Source organism: Nyctibius grandis, chromosome 4 (genome assembly GCF_013368605.1).
Source record: "Nyctibius grandis isolate bNycGra1 chromosome 4, bNycGra1.pri, whole genome shotgun sequence".
NCBI classification, from domain to species: domain Eukaryota; kingdom Metazoa; phylum Chordata; class Aves; order Nyctibiiformes; family Nyctibiidae; genus Nyctibius; species Nyctibius grandis.
In genome coordinates this window covers 38965766-38986490 of record NC_090661.1, presented here as the reverse complement: position 1 = coordinate 38986490, position 20725 = coordinate 38965766, and the positions used below count along the sequence as shown (strand labels likewise).

Sequence of the window (20725 nt, the reverse complement as noted above, 5' to 3'; positions counted from 1 at the left end):
AGCTTTATCGCGTTGCTCTTTCGGGGGAGACTGTGAGATTTAAAAAAAAAAGATTAAAAAAAAAATCAGGTCAGCACCAGCACCTGGTGTTCGCTGCAGCGTCAGTGACACCTCTGCTCCGGAACAACTAAAAAGGCTTTCAGCAGGATTTGTGACTTGTTATGTGCTTAACCTGTAACATACTGCTCAAAAACCTAGGGCCTTACATTGAACAACAGAGCCAGGGTATTGACCGTTCAGTGCTCTGAAAACAGGCTGGATACTCAGAAGAATAGAATAGAATAGAATAGAATAGAATAGAATAGAATAGAATAGAATAGAATATTTCAGTTGGAAGGGACCTGCAATGATCATCTAGTCCAACTGCCTGACCACTTCATGGCTGACCAAAAGTTAAAGCATGTTATGAAGGGCATTGTCCAAATGCCTCTTAAACACTGACAGGCTTGAGGCATCGACCACCTCTCCAGCAATCCTGTTCCAGTGTTTGACTGCTGAAGAAATCAGTTCCTCTTTGAGCAACTATGCAAAGGCTCAGATTTTTTTGACAGGTTTTGTTCCGCAACATTCAGCCTAAGCAGGGTGGCACTCTTTGTGTAGCTCCTTTAAAACTGCACATCTCATGAGTAGAAGAGACAAGAAATAATGAAGATTTTTCTAGCACCTTTTGCAGTAGATGAGTGACTTTACAGTTTATTTATAAGGTCTGCTCCGGTAAACGTTGGAAATCTTGGTTCAAGCTATCAGATCATAAAACATTACCTCCCCAAGAAACATTTTGTCAAAGGCATAAATTCTACTCAAAGTCAAAATGAGAATTATGTTCCCAGTCACTTAGCTGCTTTTGAAAAATATATGTGGAGTGCTTGGTCTTGGTAAAGGCAACAGATGGTATTTCACTACTGAGTCTCATTGTTGAGAGGCAGGTAACAGCTAAGTAAAAGCATGGAAGGCTTGCTCACCTTGCCTCGGATCTATGAAACTTCACTGTTTGTATTTCTAAATCTATCTGATGCCAAGGGGGCTAGCTGCAATGCTCAGTTGTTGGTTTTTTTTGTGTGCTGGCTCACTTACGCTTATGTTCCTTGTCCTAACTTGGATTTTGAAGGTCCTTAGATGTGACTACAAAAGAAGAGTTAATGTGGGGCCTTCCTTTTGTTGAATATATACTGGACAGCACAAGTCAGTATCAGGGAGAGAGGGCAGAAAAGAAAATCAAAAAGGAGGAATAGGAACACAAAGAGGGGGAAAGAAAGGGGAGAAAAGAGAAACGGTGGTAGCAAAGGAAGAGTTGTCCAAAGACCAAAGGTATGCCACATCTGATGACAGAAAAGGCAATTTTCTCAAGCCTCCTGCCCTATTTGCAGTTCTTAACTCCCCAACTTCTGTAGAGAAGTGATTTTTAAAAAATCTCAGTAATATTAAAAATACTGTTTTCTAGTTTTGAGGATACAGAGAAAACCATGGAAATGTGAGAGTAGCCCCAAGCGTCAGAGTATGCCTATGCTATGTACTGCTGTGTAGCGCAGAGATGAATGAATCCAGAGAGTCTGGACAGTTACCCTGCAGCTGTGCAGGAGACACGAGTCTGGGCCATGCTCCAGGCTCCTGGGCCAACCTGTACCTGCAATAGCATCCCCATACCATCCTGAAGTCTGCTAGGTAGATCAGAAAGCAAGTGAAAAACTCTTACAGTGTTGTATCTTAAAAAGTCTCTGTAATTCACAGCTGACTCAGGACTCAAAATATCTACCTCATCAACTAAGGGCATAAAGAGCATTGGGCATGTTCTCCTTTCCGATGACGTATACTACTTACAGGGTACCTCACTGTAGACCTGTCACTGCCTACAAGAGAATCTTCACAACAATCTAATCTAACCCATTCCTGTTGTCCTCACTTACAGGAGGGAAGAGGTCATAACTATATAACTTACAACCATTGCAAAGTTCAATGTCAATGTCAGAATTTAAGAGTTATTGTCTCTGAGGGCTGTGCTCCCATCTCCAAACTCTGTTTACACTGGAGAGAGCAGGTTCTTTTTTACTTGAAATGAGGTGTCTCAAAGGATCATAGGAAAAAAAAATATCTTTTAAATAGAATTTGGCATTCTAGCCAAACATTGTAAGACATGTAGATTGCAACAAGTTCTGCAACAGAAAGGTTTTCATGGTCCAATGCTTTCCGGTAATTTCAGAAAAAGAAGAATCTGAGTAGAAAATCTGACCTTTTCAATAAGAAAATAAACACTTTGACCTGATTCCATTTTGGAGAAAAAAAAATACAACCACAACCAAAAAAACCCCCATTTAAAGTCTTTTATTTTCATTCAAATAGGAAATAAATATAAATTTGAAACCTTGTCAGTTGTTGTAAAGTGGAATTGAAGGCCTTAGGCCAGCTGTTTTTATCTCTTGAAATCACTTTTGTGACACATATCAAGAATTTGGCCACCCCGATATATGTACATATTAGAGTGTGCACTCAGTGTTTGAAATACAGTGTATGAAATTGCTCACAGCACGTGAAGAATGCTCAGCAATGTGCAATTTTAGGGTCGCACTTCATGCCGTAAGACACTTTGTGCTGTTAGCAATCTTTTTTCTCTCACTAAGCACACATTATTTGAGTTTTCTAGTTGAGCATACATCTAAATGAATTTTTACTTTTTTTAAAGAGGGCCATAAATTATCATCAAAGAATGGGGTTTCAAATCAGCTGTTATTTGAAGACTATCTGCTTCTTCTCAAAGTCCTGTATCATCCTTACATCAATATCCTTTATAGCAAAGCATGAATTCAGAGGATATAAAACCTACAAGCCCAATTAAAAAGGCATTACATACAAATCGCACATTGAAGGTAGTGTGTTTTTTTTAAAACAAATTCTGTCCTCTCGCAGCGTTTTTGTGTGACCTTTCTTCAATCCCTTAGTTTATTTTCTTTTTCAAAGACTTTCAGAGATGACTGCTTTTTATCCATTTTTCCCAATAAAAAATAGTGGTAGCTGCCTCCACTTTACTACACCCTCTCCTTCTGTTCCTCTACAGGGGGTTGATTGCCCCATTTTAAAAGCAGGAAAAAACATCTTTGGGGAGCGCCTGTCAAATAAGAAAGTTGCACAGTGATGTGACTCTGTGTGTGTGAGAGAGAGAGAAATCAAATAAAATCCAGAGCTGAAAAAATAATTCACTGTATGTAGCGTACGAGAAAAATCATAATGAAGTCCTGAGCTAACTCACATAATGCTTTCAGGAATCAGAAAAATGACACTGTCAAAATACAACATTAGTTTTCAGAAGCCTCCAGGCAAAATTTTATTTAATTAAAGTTAGCACCTATTTTAATAACAAAAAAGTGGCAGCATATTCTACATCAAAGAAAAAACTTTTCCTAATGTTTCCATTCCTCTTGTGAAGTACCAGAGCTGAAGGAGTGGAGCTGTGTTTCTCTAAATAATTATGTGAGTGGCAGGATCTCAACCTGGGAAAGCTTTTTGTCTGCACTAGGGACTGTAGCATAAAGAGAATCACATTTGGCTTGCCTAATCTGAGCACCAGTATGAGGTATTCTGACTTTTAGTATTTAAATAGTTAGTTTTAAACAAGATCCATAACAATGAAAGGCAAGTCCCGAATCAACATCTTGGTACTCTGTAGTGCCTTGATGAAGGAGGAGTACAAATGAGAAGCACATTCATGGGCTATAGCTCTCCAGTCAAGACCCATTAGCCACGTTCTTTATGGCAGTGCCCAGGAAAAGTGTCCCTTAACAGCACGGTGGCACACAGCTGGTGGCTTCTCTTGCATATTACCCTCATTTCAGGCATCCTCACCTTCAGAAGCCAGACCAGAGCACACTGTCAGAGTAGTTGAAGCATTTACTATTTTATACCTTGTTGAAAGGATATGTTTTAAGTGCACTTCTTGATCTCTTTCCTGGAAGCTCTGTTTATTCCTCGTTGTTCTTCATACGTTAATCTTTTATAGTTACAACTAGTAATAGTGAGAAGGCAGTCCAGGGTCCATTCATTCAAAGACATCCTGTAAATAAAAAATAACCCCCTTAGGTCTCTAGACCTGTTGTTTGCCTTTTAAGCTTGGCTTCCCCACCGGTTCCTAATAATACCATTCCTTTGGCACTGACTTCTTGTCTGTGTTTCCTTTCTATTATTCCGTATCATTTAACACCTCCTGCTTTGAACCTTAACAGATCCAGCGCCGGAGCTGTGCAAATTTGGTTCAGTTACAAAAGGCTGTACATTTGCATGTATCTGGGTCTTGCTGCAGAACGGTTGGGTCTGTGTGGGAGTAGGACTGAACTTTGTTGCAACGGGCTAACTCTTACATCTGAGAAATGTATTTCTTCCTTCTGGACCCCTGTTCTTCTATAAGCAACAAAATAAAATACTGTCAAAGCACCTACCGACAAAACCACAGGAATCACAGAAGGTGAAGCGATGCCTGCATGAACTTGCACCCCTAATGCAATGCCACCACTTCTATCTCGGAGAAACAATGTCTTCCTTGTAAAGTGGAGGTATGGCGATAATATGATGTACCAAGGATGTCATGGTTATTGAGAACTGTCAACAACCATCAGTAATAGGAGTTGCAGAAGGAGAATATAGACTGCTGCCTGACGGAGCCCAGAAGAGGGAGTTTTCCCTTCTACTGTGGCAAAATCTGAAGTGGAACAAGTCTTCTCATGAGTAACAAAAAGTAATAACGCCAACTGCCCGGTGATGCGGCTTTGAGGCTGAAGTCTCTCTGTGGTAACTATGCTTCTGCCAACACAAATACCCTTATTTGGGGGACTGCAGAGAACGGAGGAGCTCTTCTCCCAGCAGCATAACCACAGAGACCTGCCTACATGCATGCCATGCAGAGGAGGCCTCCAGCGCGTGTGTGGCTGTCCCAGCGATGGCCCAAGCAAGTTTTATGCAATGCACTTGTAATGCACTTTGGGATCATTGGGGCTGAATCATGCTGTAAAATGTATCATTAATGTTACTAGATGTATTATAGACTTCTCCTGTGATCTGCTACTGCTGCAGGCAGTGTGCTGGGAGAAAAGCTCTCCAGATTGCGCTCATGCAAATCGGTATCTGTGATCACATTCATTATGGTTCCCACCAGAACATTACTTTCACACTCTAGTGTGCTGCTCGCTCAGTCTAAACTTTTTGTTATTGCAGGTTGTATGACTACAACATAGCAGCTCTTTGCCAACACCTTTACAAGGGTGAGAAAACATTATTTCAAAGATACAAATATGGAAATAGAGGCACAAGAAAATTAATGGATATGCTTAAACTCACCCAGGAGAGCAGTGGCAGGATCCTAACCTATGTCTCCTGACTTTAGAGTCCCCTATCAGGTTACTAGATCAGAGCAGCTGTCAATTTGTTCAGGGCGTTTAGTTCAGCTTATCTTTTTGTTCTGAAACATTATTTTCTTCTGAACTGGAGATCTGCATAATTTAGAGAAGAGCAGGAATTTCTGAAAGCTGGAAAAAGCAAAAATGAAATATGCCCTATTTTGAGCACATCCTGTTTTTACTGTGGACAGTAAGTTTTGTCAGCTGGGTTAAATTATGCAAACTATTTCAAAATTATTTAGGATTAAATGATACAATCACAAAATCGCAATATAACAGGAAATGGAGGATGAGCAGACGTAGCCAAGAAATGGTTTTCAAACATTGCAAATGAAATGGAGAGTCAAGGCAATGACAAGGAGACTGCTGCCAGTGACATATCCTGTGAGAAGATCCTCAGAACAACCTGACTATTTGAGAATATAGGGAAAAAGCAGACAGTGCTCTAAAAAATGAGAAAAGCAGGAAACCACAGGCAAAACCTAGCCATGAATTAATCCAACAAAAGTCAAAGCCAAGAAATTGTGAGCAGTGAGTCATCAGTAAAAGGGCACTTGCATGTAACATACGGGTTCAGTTCACAGGTACCCAGTCTGTTTTTTAAAATTAAAATTTAAAATATGTCAAAAATATTCAGTGTTCAGATGAAAGTTGAAAAAAAGCAGCTTTCAAGATCTCAAGTATGTATTTTGAATGGTTGGCTAATACATCAACACACGCTGCCTTGCCAAAAATATTAAAATACAAATAAAGAGATCATAAATTAGTAAATTGTCAAGTATTCTTAATATGTATTCACAATGCCAGACATTTACAATAGTAAAAGCAGGATACTTAAATAATAAGTGCCAGTTAGTACTCAGAGAGCTCAGGACAATTTTGCTTTAACAGACAGAATAAACTAGGTTTGCTCCAGCAAACCCATCCTGAAAGAAGTAACAAAGATTTAACTGGGACACATGAAAAGTTTCTATATTTTAGGATTTCAGTGTTCATTTCGAGAACTATTATACCATGCAGTACAAACCATTTATTAAATCAATGCATTCATTTATTTGAAATAAAAGTTTTATTCAATCACTGTATTTTGATAGACTAGACGACTGCACATAGACAGGAGATAATGGATTGAACAGGATGTCCTTGAAGGAGAAGCACTGCTTCAGATCGCCTCTCTCATACTCAGGAGACATCCTGCTTCCAATGCCCATCAGACTTCTGAAGGAAGATGCACCAATGCTATCTGGTGTAACAAATCAGCTCCTGAATCACCTAACTATAAAACTCACAGGGAAAAAAATTAAATAATCTCTGCTTAAAATATCTCAATGTCATTTTAAAATCTATTTAGGAAGATCAGCTCTGGTGCCTTTATAGCAGCTTAGCCATGTGCATTGTAAAGGCTCACTGGTACTGTAGCCATCACTGGGTTTTGAAATGAGTAAAACACAAAGTTATTAAATCAGTTTTGGTCTTGCTGTCCCATTTGGTCAGTTCACTTTAATGTGCTTTCAAGCAATTAAAGAAATTGATATGCAGAGATTTTTAAAGGAGGCAGGAGACAAAATTTCACTGACACAGAGAACTATAACAAGGCATAGATTTCTTTTGGAAAAAAAAAAAAAAAAGAAAAGATGTGTAAGCCATATTCTAACACTTGTTACAGCAGAGAGAGGAAAAATTAAAAGCTCGGTTACATTTTAAAAGACATTTTCCCACCTATTACATAGCCCTTCTGTGTTCTGAGTGCTAGAACCTAGATGAGCCAACTTTTTGTGTCATAATATGCATACAAAACATTTTCCTGCAGGCTTAGTAAAAAATCAGAGAAACAGAAAAATTTGTGTGTATATATATATATATATATATATAAAGTCCTCAAAACCAGGGTCTTCACACAGTATGTGAATTTATAGTCTCAAGATTAAAACCTGCTGGGGTAATCACTTAGCAAAACTAGTCCTGAAAAAAAAAATACAAAACAACAAATCCTGCATCTATAAATTTATTACATCTCTCCCTCTTTTCACTAAAACACATGTATGTGTGTGTGCGTGCCTGTCTCCTCACCTCCCATATTCAGCTGGCACTTTTGTTACAAAGAAAGTGAAAAAGAGCTCTGTGGAACAACTTATTCACAGTAGGACCCAGTAATTACAATGAAAGTACGGCAGCATAAGGCAGAGAAAATGCTGTTAAGTTATTTCTTTCTATTATAAAAGTCTTAGGTCTCTATATGGAGCAGCACTTTACTCACCTACCTTGCATATCAATGTTGAACAAATTGCCTTGTTCATACTCAAAACACTGCAGACCCAGCTTATAGTTTTAGTTACTCACACCGCTTCGAAGCTGTATGAAGCCTCTCAAGGAGAAGCAGTCAGCAGACTATTCTTTTTCAGCTATTCACAAAGTAAACCCTTTGAAGTCTGAGTTGTCTCAAAAAGGAAAAGATTTGCTTTCTGTTGAGGGAAGAAAAAAAAGATCACACTATTTTTTCAGACCAGTGCATTCTGTTACCATTTTTCAGTGCACCTCTACTGGGGAAAAGAAGGATGGTTTGAGTCACGAATACTGCAGGAAAACTTGCAGGAAAAACTGGTTTCTTTAGGAGCAAATATCCTGCCACCTTAAAATATGCAATACAGTACAAAAGCCAAGATCAACATGTTTGGGTATCTAACTATGAAAAAAAATGATTGCTACAGGAGAGAGTTATGCCATCTATTTGGCTTGCATGTGTATCTATGAAAAATTAAGCTTCATCCTCATCTCTCTGAAAGGACTGTCTCTTTCTCTTCTCCTTGTGTCTCTGGTCTGTGGGCACTCCACACAGAGAAATAAAATTCTGGTATTTCCAGGGAGAAGTAAGAAAATTACTTAGCCTTCTAAAAGAGTAGAATTCAAACAAAACAGGCACATCCAGGTATTAGGTTCTTTTCTGATCATGGGAAAGAACAAGGATCAAATATGTTTAACTCTAACCTAAAAATGATACTGAATGCTAATGAACTAACGTATTGTTAACAGATTCTTCCATTTTTTTCTTAAGAAATTTAATTTAATACACCCATGTATTTATACACTGGTATATGAAAAGCTCTTTGCCTTCTCCCTTCTAAAAATGTTTGAGTAACTGTGAAAAAAGTAATTCTTACTAAAGAGGATGGCAGCTCTGCTATATTACTTGATGTAATAGTGAGGAACAATAACATTGAACAGTCTCCATTTTCAAGTAATGATCAGCATAATATGCTGGACAGGCAAAGCATCTCACAGAGGAAGATACTCTTATCTTTAGTCACTGGCTTAGTATCAGCTGCTGCCAAGTGCATATCTGGTAGCAGGTAAGAAAATGAAGCTGGAGTGCTAAGTCCATCTCTTAGTCACTCCAATGTAAACTTACTGCCATGCAGTTGACTTTTGTGGAGGTATCTCAGATATATGTTGGTGTAAGAGAAGGATAACTGGAGTGCTGGTCACGTAGCTCCAGTGCTCGCACACTGGAAGAGAAGCAATGAGAATATATAGATGTAGAACATAGGCAAAGGTTTCATACTCCTTCTTGAAGGTTTAATTTTATAGCCTTTGTCTGAAAATATGATTTCTCTACAGTGTCTTACTGCCTGAAACAAAGTCCAAAAGGTTTTCTCTCCTATACTGATCTTGTATCATTATGACTAAAGCATCAGTTGCAATGAAATCGATATGTGACTTCACCTATGTGTCTGAGCCTGTTACTAATGAAAGCAGTGGTACAACTCCTGTTGGTTTTCTGGAGAAGACTGAAGCCCTGGGGAATACTGGTAGCTCTTTAATAAGAGCTGTCTACCAGATGTAAAGCACAAGGATACCTACTATTGCCTCAGAAAGCAGGATGACAAATCCTACAGCCTGGCCATCATCTCCATTATTTACTTAGGTGCATCCTGAATACCCCTCTGAATAATTCTTCCTTGGTGCAAGAAACGGGTTAAAATCTGGCCACAAATAAGGTCTTTATGAGTTGGTCTGAAGTCAGTAAATTCAATATAGAATTGAAAGGAATCAAGTCTTTAAAACAGTATTGGAGCTAATGTTCTGGTTTCACCTCCATCCAAAAGATCTGAAGTTATAATCAGTTTATTGTAACTAGGCCTAAATATATCAAACAAAACAACTGATGTGTTCAGAGCAACTGACATCTCCCAAGAGCCACCTGCTATAACCAAAACATATCTAAAAATAAGTGAGAAAAAAGAATATTTTGAAAAGAAACCTTTATTGTTCATACAAAGCTGACTCTGTCACATATCATGAGCTGACTCTGTCACATATTAATGAGCTAAATATGACTTTGCTTAAATCAAAAGAGATTGCTTAATGAAAGTATCTAACACAGTTACGATCAATTCTTTTCTTTGTTCTCTCCTGGATGAAATGTGTGTTTTGATATCAGCTCATCTCTGTTGAACTGCTAGCTTAGCCAGCATGTTACATGAATAACTTCCTTGCCAGGTAAATCCACCACAGGTACTAAAATCAGAGCTGGTGTCTTCTTGCCCAAATATTTTTCAAGGTATTCTTGCAGTCCTAAAATAGAAACAAAACAATTAATGAACCCTCTTTGTTTTTGTCTCATTTTCTATTGTGTCCTATCTCTTAAAAATTATTTATAAATACATTTTTGAAAATTATTGTGGAGTAGCAATTAACAAAAGGAAGTGAAATGCAACTCTAATTTTTAATTTTATATAGAAGAAAGAATCATCATCTCCCACCTCCTTGTCAACTAATTTGAGATTAACTTTACATGTTGCCTAAGGCCATAATTCAGCAAAACAGTTAAAAGCGTGTTTCTCACCCTTAAGTGAGTGAGTGGTCTGTTGATTACATATATAGCAAGCTGAAACGAAGTGCAGAACTAAAGACCAGCTGAAATTCAGTTCTTTGTCATTTTTGATATTTGGATGATCAGCACATAGTTGTCTGTAAATGAAATTCTGCTCTCAAGTCCCACTGTGGTGCATCAATCTACCAGAAGTTAAAGTGGGCCATTTTTTAAAACTTTATGAACATAATTTCCATTTGAAATCAATGGCAGTATGCTGCGTTGAAGATAGAATGGAGGAAGATAGAATGGAGGGATGGCAACATATATGACTACAGATCTAGAATTATAGAGAGATTCAAACTGCTAAAAATACAGAATCTGGCTATAAAGAGCTCTAAAGGGACTAGTATGTGTGGCAGAAGTTTGAAAATTTAAAGTCCATTATGGGAATAGAATTAATAACGGAGAAGATCGAATTAGGAGAATGTGGAAGAAAACTAAAGAATGGAAAATTTAAACTCAGTATCAAGACATTTCTGTTCATCTTGCAACCTCAGTGGACATGCTAGAAATCCAGCCACACAGAACCCTTAAAGAAGACTACAGAAAACCCTCCAAATGACCCTACAAAAGACAGTTTCCCAATGGTAAGGTATGGCCTGCATGGGTTTTGGTTTCAATAAGTTATTTCTGTCTGCAGCTTCTGTGATTATGGCAATTCTTTATAACACTAAGCAATCTTGGCTAGAGAGGGTGTAAAGAGGGCAGAACTTGCAGACTGTCAGAGCTTTTTTTTTTTGGCGTCACTGCCTGTGAAACTGTGAATAGTCAAAGTGTTACCTCATCCACAATAAAACAGGAATTTTGCAGTTGTATTCACTGAAGCCAAAACTCTTCTCTCTTGTTACCTGGCAGCAGTAGCATAAATTAATGTAATCATGGCAATGCTACCTACAAAATATTGCAAAGACAGTAGCCATGTTCTGAAATTCTGCTGACTTCTGTATTAACATCATTGCCATTAGAGGTGAAAACAGAGAAGGGTGAGCCAAAGATCAACAGTCCCCTCCAAGGTCAAAGAACTTCTTCATGCTATGTGTAAAAAGGGACTCAGTCTTTGTATCGCAGGTATTCAGCAGTGAACTGATAATTAAGCACCAGCTAACATTTTCATTCTAAATTTGATTTCAGAAAACTTTATAGCTGTGCTGTCTCAGAAGGCATTCAGTGGAAGTGGGTAAAGGCAAGTCACCTCAAAAATCACCAATTCCACCCTATTAAAATGACATTTCCTTTTTTCCCCTCAATTAAAATTGTGAAAATGTCAGTCTTTAACTTTTTCACAGGCTTAAAAGCTGTGAAACAGTGCTAAAAACTACCATAACAAAACCAGGTATTACTTTCAAAGGGAGAATTTGAAAGTGAGGCTATCTGGAAATATAACTCCACTCTCTTTGTTTTTATGAGGTGGCCAAAATAGCCATAAATATTTACATTCAAACACGCCCTAGTGGACTTGGTTGCCAGCCAGAAAGAACCACCTTTCCAAAAGGCCACCACCTTTCACTCCTGCAAATTATGCTTTTAGATAAATAAGAGCCTCAGTCAAGACTATGAGTGTTTTCTGGAGTATGTAACTCTTTGTTCCAATACATTTAAGATTTCAAAAATTTCTTTCCTTTATATCACTTATGGAAGTGTTTGCTCAGTTGCATGCCATACTTCTAAAAGTTGATCTTAAAAGTGAAAACAAGTAAAGGACAGAGGGTTACAGTGCGTGTGGTTACTGGAGCTTCAACAGGAGCTATATATGATTGATATCAGTCTTAAGGTTATTTAATCTGCCCTGATACGGAATGTTTTATTAAAGTACAAACAAAACCAGCTGATTAGGAAGCAGCAAACAAGTGGTGTGTATTGTGCGTGTTTTCATTTCCTGTGAAAGCCCACATTAATTATTATTACTAGATGAAATTTGCCGAAAGCAGGTGAGCCTCATCCTATAAGATGGATCCCCGCTACTCCCAACTGATCAGCACAAGTTCAGGGCACAGGTTCCATTTGGAATTTCTTTCTGCATTGCTATGCATTTTTCTATTGACCTGGGTACAGCTGAGGGATATAGACATAACCAAAACTTAAAATGAACAAAAATAATTCAAACTCTTTCCCTCTCTCACCAAAAATTCTGGCATTACAATCTATTTCTGCCATTCCTCTGTAAGGACAGGATAATGAGATCAATAGTCGATCTCTCACGCTGACTTAGAAGCCCTTCCATATAACATGGCACAATCTAACACTGTAAGCTATTGTTTTTAAAGGTGCTTTTCATACTAAGTAGATAAAACAATGTCCTGGGAGCCCCTAAAGCGTCATTCCAAATGATTAGGAAGATGATTTTTACATCTGTCCTGTCATTGGCTTCACCAGGATTTCGGCAGTATGAGGTGAGGCCACAGAATCCACTTAGGTTTCCAAAATCAGGTCCCCATTATTGCTGCCATACTCTTGCTTCACTGGATATTTGCAGGGGTGGAGTAATCTAATAGATCATATTGAAAAGGAAAATGGTAACGAAATGGAAAACCACATTCAGCCCAGTACATAAAAAATCACTTTCATATTACAACTACTATTTTTCCTTCACATTTTAACCAAAAGATATCGTTACATTGCTTAGAGCAGGTTTTTAAATCCCTGAGCTAATAAAGCTCCATTGCTTCAGCTGCGGAGATCTGACATGTAGCATGTACTTTGAAAAGACACGTCACAGGGGATCAGGTTCCTAACAGTTGCCTAAGAGTTCCAGTCCCAAAAGATGTGCCCCTGGTGTGCAGAACACTTAACCCTTCGACCAGTACCAACATGACTATTCACAAATTATTGATGTCCCTAAATCCCTGGCAGATTGCAGACAGTTCTTGTCTCCCTTGAAGCCAAACCATATGGTCACTAATGAGATGGATTAAAAAATACATAGACACATTCAGGGCTTTGCCACATGAATGTAAAGCCACAGAAATGGTAGAAGGTGATTGAACTGGACTGAACACTCTTAAATACACGATTAGCCTCTTGTTATGGATCATTTGCATTGATCTATATACAGTTTCACAGCATAGTTTAATTAAAGCTGTCTGGAACAAGGCTCTGCCTTAAATGATCAGGCAGTGCAATGAAAGGTGAAACATGACGAACTGGAGATCCCCCCCTCCCTTTCTTCAACATCCAGCTGACTGTCTCTGTGGTTTACAACTATAGTAAGGAAGGAAAACGTGCTTTTAAAAAATCATCTGTTTTTACACTCAGCGTTTTCCCCACACTTCTGCTTAAGATAATATAAAATGATGTAGTGGAATATAAGATTTTAAAATAAAATCTGTACAATTTGCTTGCTTCATTTTAATTAATACCTTTCTGTCCAAAATGAAATCAAGCCCAGTAAACAAAAATATACTGTTGGAATATAAAAGCAAGTCACTTTGCAAAATATGATTTTGTGCTGATTTTTTGTTGCAGCTATGAAGATTTTAAATGACAATAATATGGACATTTTGCATAGTCCAATACTTGGCTTTTCATATGGTACCTTACGGTTTTCTTTACTATTCTTGATGACATTATTTCATGTTGGTCATGTTGGTCATTTCCCTGTTAAGGGACCGGGTTTTCAAAATTGCTCTGCCCACAGCAAAAATGAAGGCAATATCTTGTAAATAATTGTGTTTCCATTTTGAAAACAAACCAGCTAGATCTTCAGAAATACTAAGAGCCTACCAGTTCCAGGGAAAACTGGCCAAAGATATGTTACTCAATGCTTTTATAAATTTCTTCCAAAATTATGAAATTTGAAGTTAGTCTTGATTTTCTTGCAAGTGGGAAACATTCCTACGCACAACAAGAGGGAAATCAACAATAACTGAACTTAGGAGGATGAAAATGGAACCTGCTTTGGAAGCCAGACACTCCTGATTATTTATCCTGGTTATTACACTAATTTCCTTGGTCCTTCTGGATTTGAGTGAGTTACAGTCTTTCTTTGTCTAATTATTTATAATATCAGGATAGTGATGATTTGCATACTTCTAACGATGATAAGGGTGTAATTGAGTTTTGTTAAGGACTGGCAACAAGGGGAGTTCCGTGGCACCTTTTGGCAGGCCAGATTAGGCACAGCTCTAGAGATGATCTAAGCTCCTTCATGCAATACCGATGATGTACTTCAGTCACCCTGGCCTGAGATATTTATCTGAATATGAGTTAAGGAGCTGCTTTGAATTGTAGAGGAAGTCTGTTGCAATGATATATGAGACAATGACCAATATGAATTTGGATACGGCTGTGAAATTGCTTTAAACCTCTGATTACCTAAGCCAGTCTTTGAAACTATGACAATAAAAAAATCTGTGTTCTTTGCTACATAAATTTCAATATCTAATCTGTGTTGTGAAGATTTCATAAGCTGTGTCTAGATTTCTCTCCCTTCTTTCAAAGTCAACAACTGATGAATGAGCTTTCCTATTGCATGGTAAATACAAAATAACATTGGTTTAAAAAAAATTAAAAAGCAACAGGCATAATTTAGACTTCAAAAAACCCCCAAATTTACTGTTTCAGGCCTATTTGTAAAAATATACATACCCCAAAATTTAAAAAAATTACAGAGGGAGTTGCAGTTGCATTTGGAACTCAGGTCTCTACAAACACATGCTTGGTCAGATGCCAAAGCAGACACTCAGATCTGCACAAGTCTGTATTTGCAAACAATTCTTTCATAAAAACGTATCTTCAAGGATTCGTCACATTTCATTTCAGTTTGTCATGCATTTATGGACCCATTTATACTGAGGGCTTCTTGCTTCTTGCACCAAACTAGTTTTAGTTGTAACAATGAAAATGTCTTTTTCAAGTAATCACATAACAGATGAAAATACAGCCTGGACTGGAAGCACTAAAGTCAATGTTAGTCACCCTCTTTCAGCTTGTCTCTAATACCAAAGAACCATTTCAGATGATTGCAACCTCTTCTGTGAAGGATATGTTATTAGGATCCAGACTGATAGGACTCTGCCATTTTGGTCATAAAATACTGTGAGTTGTAGGCACAGATATATACTTCACCCAGCAGACCATTCACCAAATGAAATCATAAAATCATAGAATCATAAAATCATAGAATACCTTGGGTTGCAAGGGACCTTTAAAGGTCATCTAGTCCAACCACCCCTGCAATGAGCAGGGACATCTTCAACAAGATCAGGCTGCTCAGAGCCCCGTCCAACCTGACCTTGAATGTTTCCAGGGATGGGGCATCTACCACCTCTCTGGGAAACCTGCGCCCGTGTATCACCACCCTCATCATAAAAAATTTCTTCCTGATATCTAGTCTGAATCTACCCTCCTTTAGCTTAAAACCATTACCCCTTGTCCTGTTGCTACAGGTCCTATTTGAAAGTCTGTCCCCATCTTTCCTAAAAGCCCACTTTAAGTTTTGAAAGGCTGCAATAAGGTCTCCCCGGAGCCTTCTCTTCTCCAGGCTAAACAACACCAACTATCTCAGTCTTTCCTCATAGGAGAGGTGTTCCAGCCCTCTGATCATCTTCGTGGCCCTCCTCTGGACCTGTTCCAACAGGTCCATGTCTTTCTTGTACTGAGATAAAAATCTGCTATCAAGGGAAGACTACAGTTTATTATATTTCACTGCTACTCCTGTTTGTGCAATGGATGACTTGTCCCTTTGGAATCTATCGCAAACCTGAAAAAACAGTTCTAGCAATGTTTTACACAGGCTACAGTGAAAACATAATGAAAGTTGCTGTAAGCTTGAATGGGTACTCACAGGAGCAGGAGCCACTCTTTCTACAGCTGAGCAGAGGAAGAGGCAGAGGCAAATGTGCTCTTTCCCTGGATGGCTTACTCCTGCTCTCAGAATCAGTGAGAAGTTGCGAGTGTGCAAGGTAGCAGCCATGGATCTTACTGTTCTTGGGAGATACAAGAAAGATGAGTGATTGGCTTATCTTAATCCAACCTAGTTAGTCAGTGAGGATTCCTGAGCTCTGCACCACCAGCAGCAAGAGGAGAGGGACAGCTGGCCTCAAATGACCACCTCTGAAGGAATCCAGAAGCTGCCTCTTCCCCTCCCAGCCTCACCAACCTCTCTGCTGTTCCCCTGCTTTGACAAGAGGGTGTGGGAAGGAAAGAGAGCTCACTCATAATCAGGGAGGGCATTAACATTTACAGGAACCTCACTTTTCTAGAGCTGAGTCACTTGGCTGAGTAACTATGGAAGTTTTTTTTAGACTGTAGCTAATGCATTTTTTAGCATCTGAAAGCAGATTAGTAGACAAAACAGTTATTTTTAGTGTTGGTTTGATTGTGGGCCTGTCAGCCTTGGCAATGCATCTCTTTTATCAAGCTGCCACGATACCTTGTTTTGTTTTCAGAGCAAAGTTTGATTAAAGACCAATTTTAGAAAAGTTACTCACCGTGGGCGTTAATTAGAGCTTTCTGAACTCTGCAGGGTTTAGCTTATGATCTATTCCACATACTAAACCCTGTAATTCAAGTTACATGAAGATGGGAATGAACCAACCCCCTTCTATTCTTCTGAAGGCTTCTGTTTAACTCAGTCATCAAAGAAACTCTCTCCTTTCCTTCCCTAATATGGAACTCTAATTTCTGGCCTTTCCTAAACAAAATTAAAAATAATATTTCACATCTATAAAGACTTTTCAAACAAACTATGGAGTTAGAAAACTGGTTCCAAGTGCAGTCTGCAGTGACCCCACAGCCCATGGCCAAACAGCCAAAAACTCCCCCAGCAGCACACACAGAAGGGAGGGGGGCCGATAATGCAGAAGAAGGGACTGTTGCAAAGGCAAGGACCATCAGGAAGAAGAGACTTCCCCCAAAGCCTGAGATGCCCTTGCAGAACCGCTTCACCACTCTGCAGACTGAAGAGGAAAGACCCGCCACATCAGGAGAGATGCTGGAGCCAAGTAAGGCAGCCCTATGTGCTCCCCGTGTAACAACCAGTGCAACTAAGAAAAGGCGACGGGTGATAATAGTAGGTGACTCTTCTGAGAGGTACAGAGGAGCCCGTTTGCTGACCCGACGCACTCTCTAGAGAGGTGTGCTGCTTACCCGGGTCTCGTATCAGGGATGTCACCGAGAGACTACCAAGCCTCATACAGTCCGCTGACTATTATCCACTGCTGTTGTTTCACCTGGGCACCAGTGATACAACCAAGAGCAGTCTCAGGAGTATCAAGAAGGACTACAGAGCCCTGGGAGCAGCAGTAAGGGACTCTGGAGCACAGGTAGTTTTTTCATCAATCTTTCCGGTCAATGGGAAGGGTTTTGAAAGGGCCAGTTGAATCGGGCGAATCAACAAATGGTTACAGGACTGGTGCCGCAGCCAGGCATTCAGCTACTTAGATCATAGGACTCACTTTGAGAAACCTGGTCTTCTGGCAGCTGACGGGGTCCATCAGAAAAGAGGAAGAGCATCTTAGGTCATATGCTTGCCAAACTGGTGAAGAGGGCTTTAAACTAGAGTTGCCAGGGAAGGGGAACCTCAGTCCATCCCAATCCTGACAGTTTGATGCCAGGGCCAGCAATAGGTGCCCGGAGACTGGAGAAGGATGGCAGGTCAGCAGGAGAGCACGTGAAGAGCAGCATGAAGGAATTCCAGCCACTCCAGCCAGGAAGTCAGCTTCATCAGAGGCCCAACTTAAATGCCTCTATGCAAATGCATGTAGCATGGGGAATAAACAAGAGGAGCTACAGATGTGCGCATGCCTACAGGGCTATGATCTTATTGGAGTCACAGAGGCGTGGTGGGACGGTTCTGTGTTGGTATGGAAGGATACAGGCTCTTTAGGAAGGACAGGCAGGGGAGACGAAGGGTGTTGCCCTCTAAGTCAATGACCAGTTCAAGTGCATGGAGCTCTGGCTGGGGATGGAGGAGCCAACCGAGAACTTATGGGTCGGGATTAAAGGGAGGGCAGGGACAGGTGACATTATAGTGGGGGTCTGATATAGGCTGCCTGACCAGGAAGACCGAGCAGATGAAGCCCTCTATAGACAGATAGGAGTAGCCTCATGTTCACAAGCCCTGGTCCTCATGGGGGACTTCAGCCACTCTCATATCTGTTGGAGGGACAACACAGCAGGGCACAAGCAATCCAGGAGGTTCCTGGAATGCGTGGATGATAAACTTCCTTCTCCAAGTGACAGAGGAGCCAACAAGGAGAGGTGCTATGCTGGACCTTGTTCTCACCAGCAAGGAGAGGCTGGTGGGGAACGCAAAGCTCGAGGGCAGCCTTGGCTGCAGTGACCAGGAAATGCTGGAGTTCAAGATCCATAGGGCAGCAGGGAGGGTGCACAGCTCACTCAGGAGAGCAGACTTTGGCCTCTTCAGGGACCTGCTTGGTAGAGTACCATAGGATAAAGCCCTGGAGGGAAGAGGGGCCCAAGAAAGCTGGTTAGTATTCAAGGACCACCTCCTCCAGGCTCAGGAGTGATACATCCCGACAAAGAGGAAGGCAGACAAAAATGCCAAGAGGCCTGCATGGATGAACACGGAGCTCCTGGACAAACTCAGACACAAAAAGGAAGCCTACAGAGGGTGGAAGCAAGGGCAGGTAGTCTGGGAGGAATTCAGAGAAATTGTCTGAGCCACCAGGGATCAGGTTAGGAGACCTAAGGCCCTGATAGAATTAAATCTGGCCAGGGATGTCAGGGGCAACAAGAAAAGCGTCTATAGGTACGTTGGTGATAAAAGGAAGACTGAAGAAAATGTGGACCCTCTCTGGAAGGAAACAGGAGACCTAGTTACTTGGGATATCGAGAAAGCTGAGGTACTCAATGACTTTTTTGCCTCAGTTTCACCGGTAAGTGCTCAAGCCACACCGCGCAAGTTGCAGAAGGCAAAGGCAGGGACTGGGAGAATGAAGAACCACCCACTAACTGTAGGAAAAGATCAGGTTCGAGACCATCTAAGGAACTTGAAGATGCACAAGTCCATGGGACCTTATGAGATGCATCCGCGGGTCCTGAGGGAACTGGCAGATGAAGTTGCTAAGTCGCTATCCATCATTTTTGAGAAGTCGTGGCAGTTCGGTGAAGTTCCCACAAACTGGAAAAGGGGAAACATAACACCCATTTTTAAAAAGGGAAAAAAAGGAAGACCTAGGGAACTACAGGCCAGTCAGCCTCACCTCTGTGCCCAGCAAGGTCATGAGCAGATCCTCCCTGAAACTATGCTAAGGCACATGGAAAATAAGGAGGTGATTTGTGACAGACAACATGGCTTCACTACTAAGGGCAAATCGTGCCTGACAAATCTGGTGACCTTCTATTGGTGCATAAAGGAAGAGCAACTGATGTCATCTACCTGGACTTGCGCAAAGCATTTGTGCAGGACACTGTCCCGCATGACATCCTTGTCTCTAAACTGGAGAGACATGGACTTGATGGATGGACCACTCGGTGGATAAGGAATTGGCTGGATGGTTGCACTCAAAGAGTTGCGGTCAACGCTCAATGTCCAAGTGGACACCAGTGACGAGTGGCGTTCCTCAGGGGTTGGTATTGGGACCAGCGCTGTTTAACATCTTTGTCAGCGACATGGATAGTGGGATTGAGTGCACCCTCAGCAAGTTTGCTGATGACGCCAAGCTGTGTGGTACAGTCAACACGCTTGAGGGAAGGGATGCCATCCAGAGGGATATTGAGAGGCTTGAGAGGTGGGCCTGTGTGAACCACATGAAATTCAACAAGGCCACGTGCACGGTCCTGCACATGGGTCAGGGCAATCCCAAGCACAAATACAGGCTGGGCAGAGAATGGATTGAGAGCAGCCCTGAGGAGAAGGAGTTGGGGGTGATGGTTGACGAGAAGCTCAACATGAGCTGGCAATGTCCGCTTGCAGCCCAGAAAGCCAACTGTATCCTAGGCTGCATCAAAAGAAGTGTGGTCAGCAGGTCGAGGGAGGTGATTCTGCCCCTCTACTCTGCTCTCGTGAGACCCCACCTAGAGTACTGCATCCAGCTCTGGGGCCCCCAACATAAGAAGGACATGGACCTGTTGGAGCGAGTGCAGAGAAGGGCCACAAAGATGATGAAAAGAGCTGGAGCGCCTCTCCTATGAAGACAGGCTGAGAGAGTTGGGGTTATTCAGCCTGAAGAGAAGGCTCCAGGGAGACCTTATAGCGGCCCTCCAGTACTTAAAGGGGGCCTACAGAAAAGATGGGGAGGGACACTTTATCAGGGAGTGTAGTGATAGGATGAGGGGTAATGGTTTTAAACTGCAAGAGGGTAGATTTAGATTAGATATTAGAAAGAAATTCTTTACTGTGAGTGTGGTGAGACACTGGAACAGGTTGCCCAGAGAAGCTGTGGATGGCCCCTCCCTGGAAGTGTTTAAGGCTAGTTGGATAAGGCTTTGGATGTGCAACATTGGATGAACAACCTGGTCTAGTGGAAGGTGTCCAGTAGTGGAAGGGGTTGGAACTAGATGATCTTTAAGG

The 20725-nt window shown here is 40.8% G+C and overlaps 1 protein-coding gene across 6 annotated transcripts in view; it reads right to left on the bottom strand.

Annotated features, from left to right (window-relative positions):
* Positions 1–9620: 9620 nt before the first annotated feature.
* Positions 9621–20725, bottom strand: part of DPH6 (diphthamine biosynthesis 6) — a 240397-nt gene continuing 229292 nt past the window's right edge. For all 6 annotated transcript variants that reach the window (XM_068398495.1, XM_068398501.1, XM_068398500.1 and 3 more), the window contains one exon: positions 9621–9950. In XM_068398495.1, the coding sequence (XP_068254596.1) occupies positions 9835–9950 (116 nt within the window). In that variant the 3' untranslated portion in view covers positions 9621–9834. The remainder of the gene's footprint in view (positions 9951–20725) is intronic.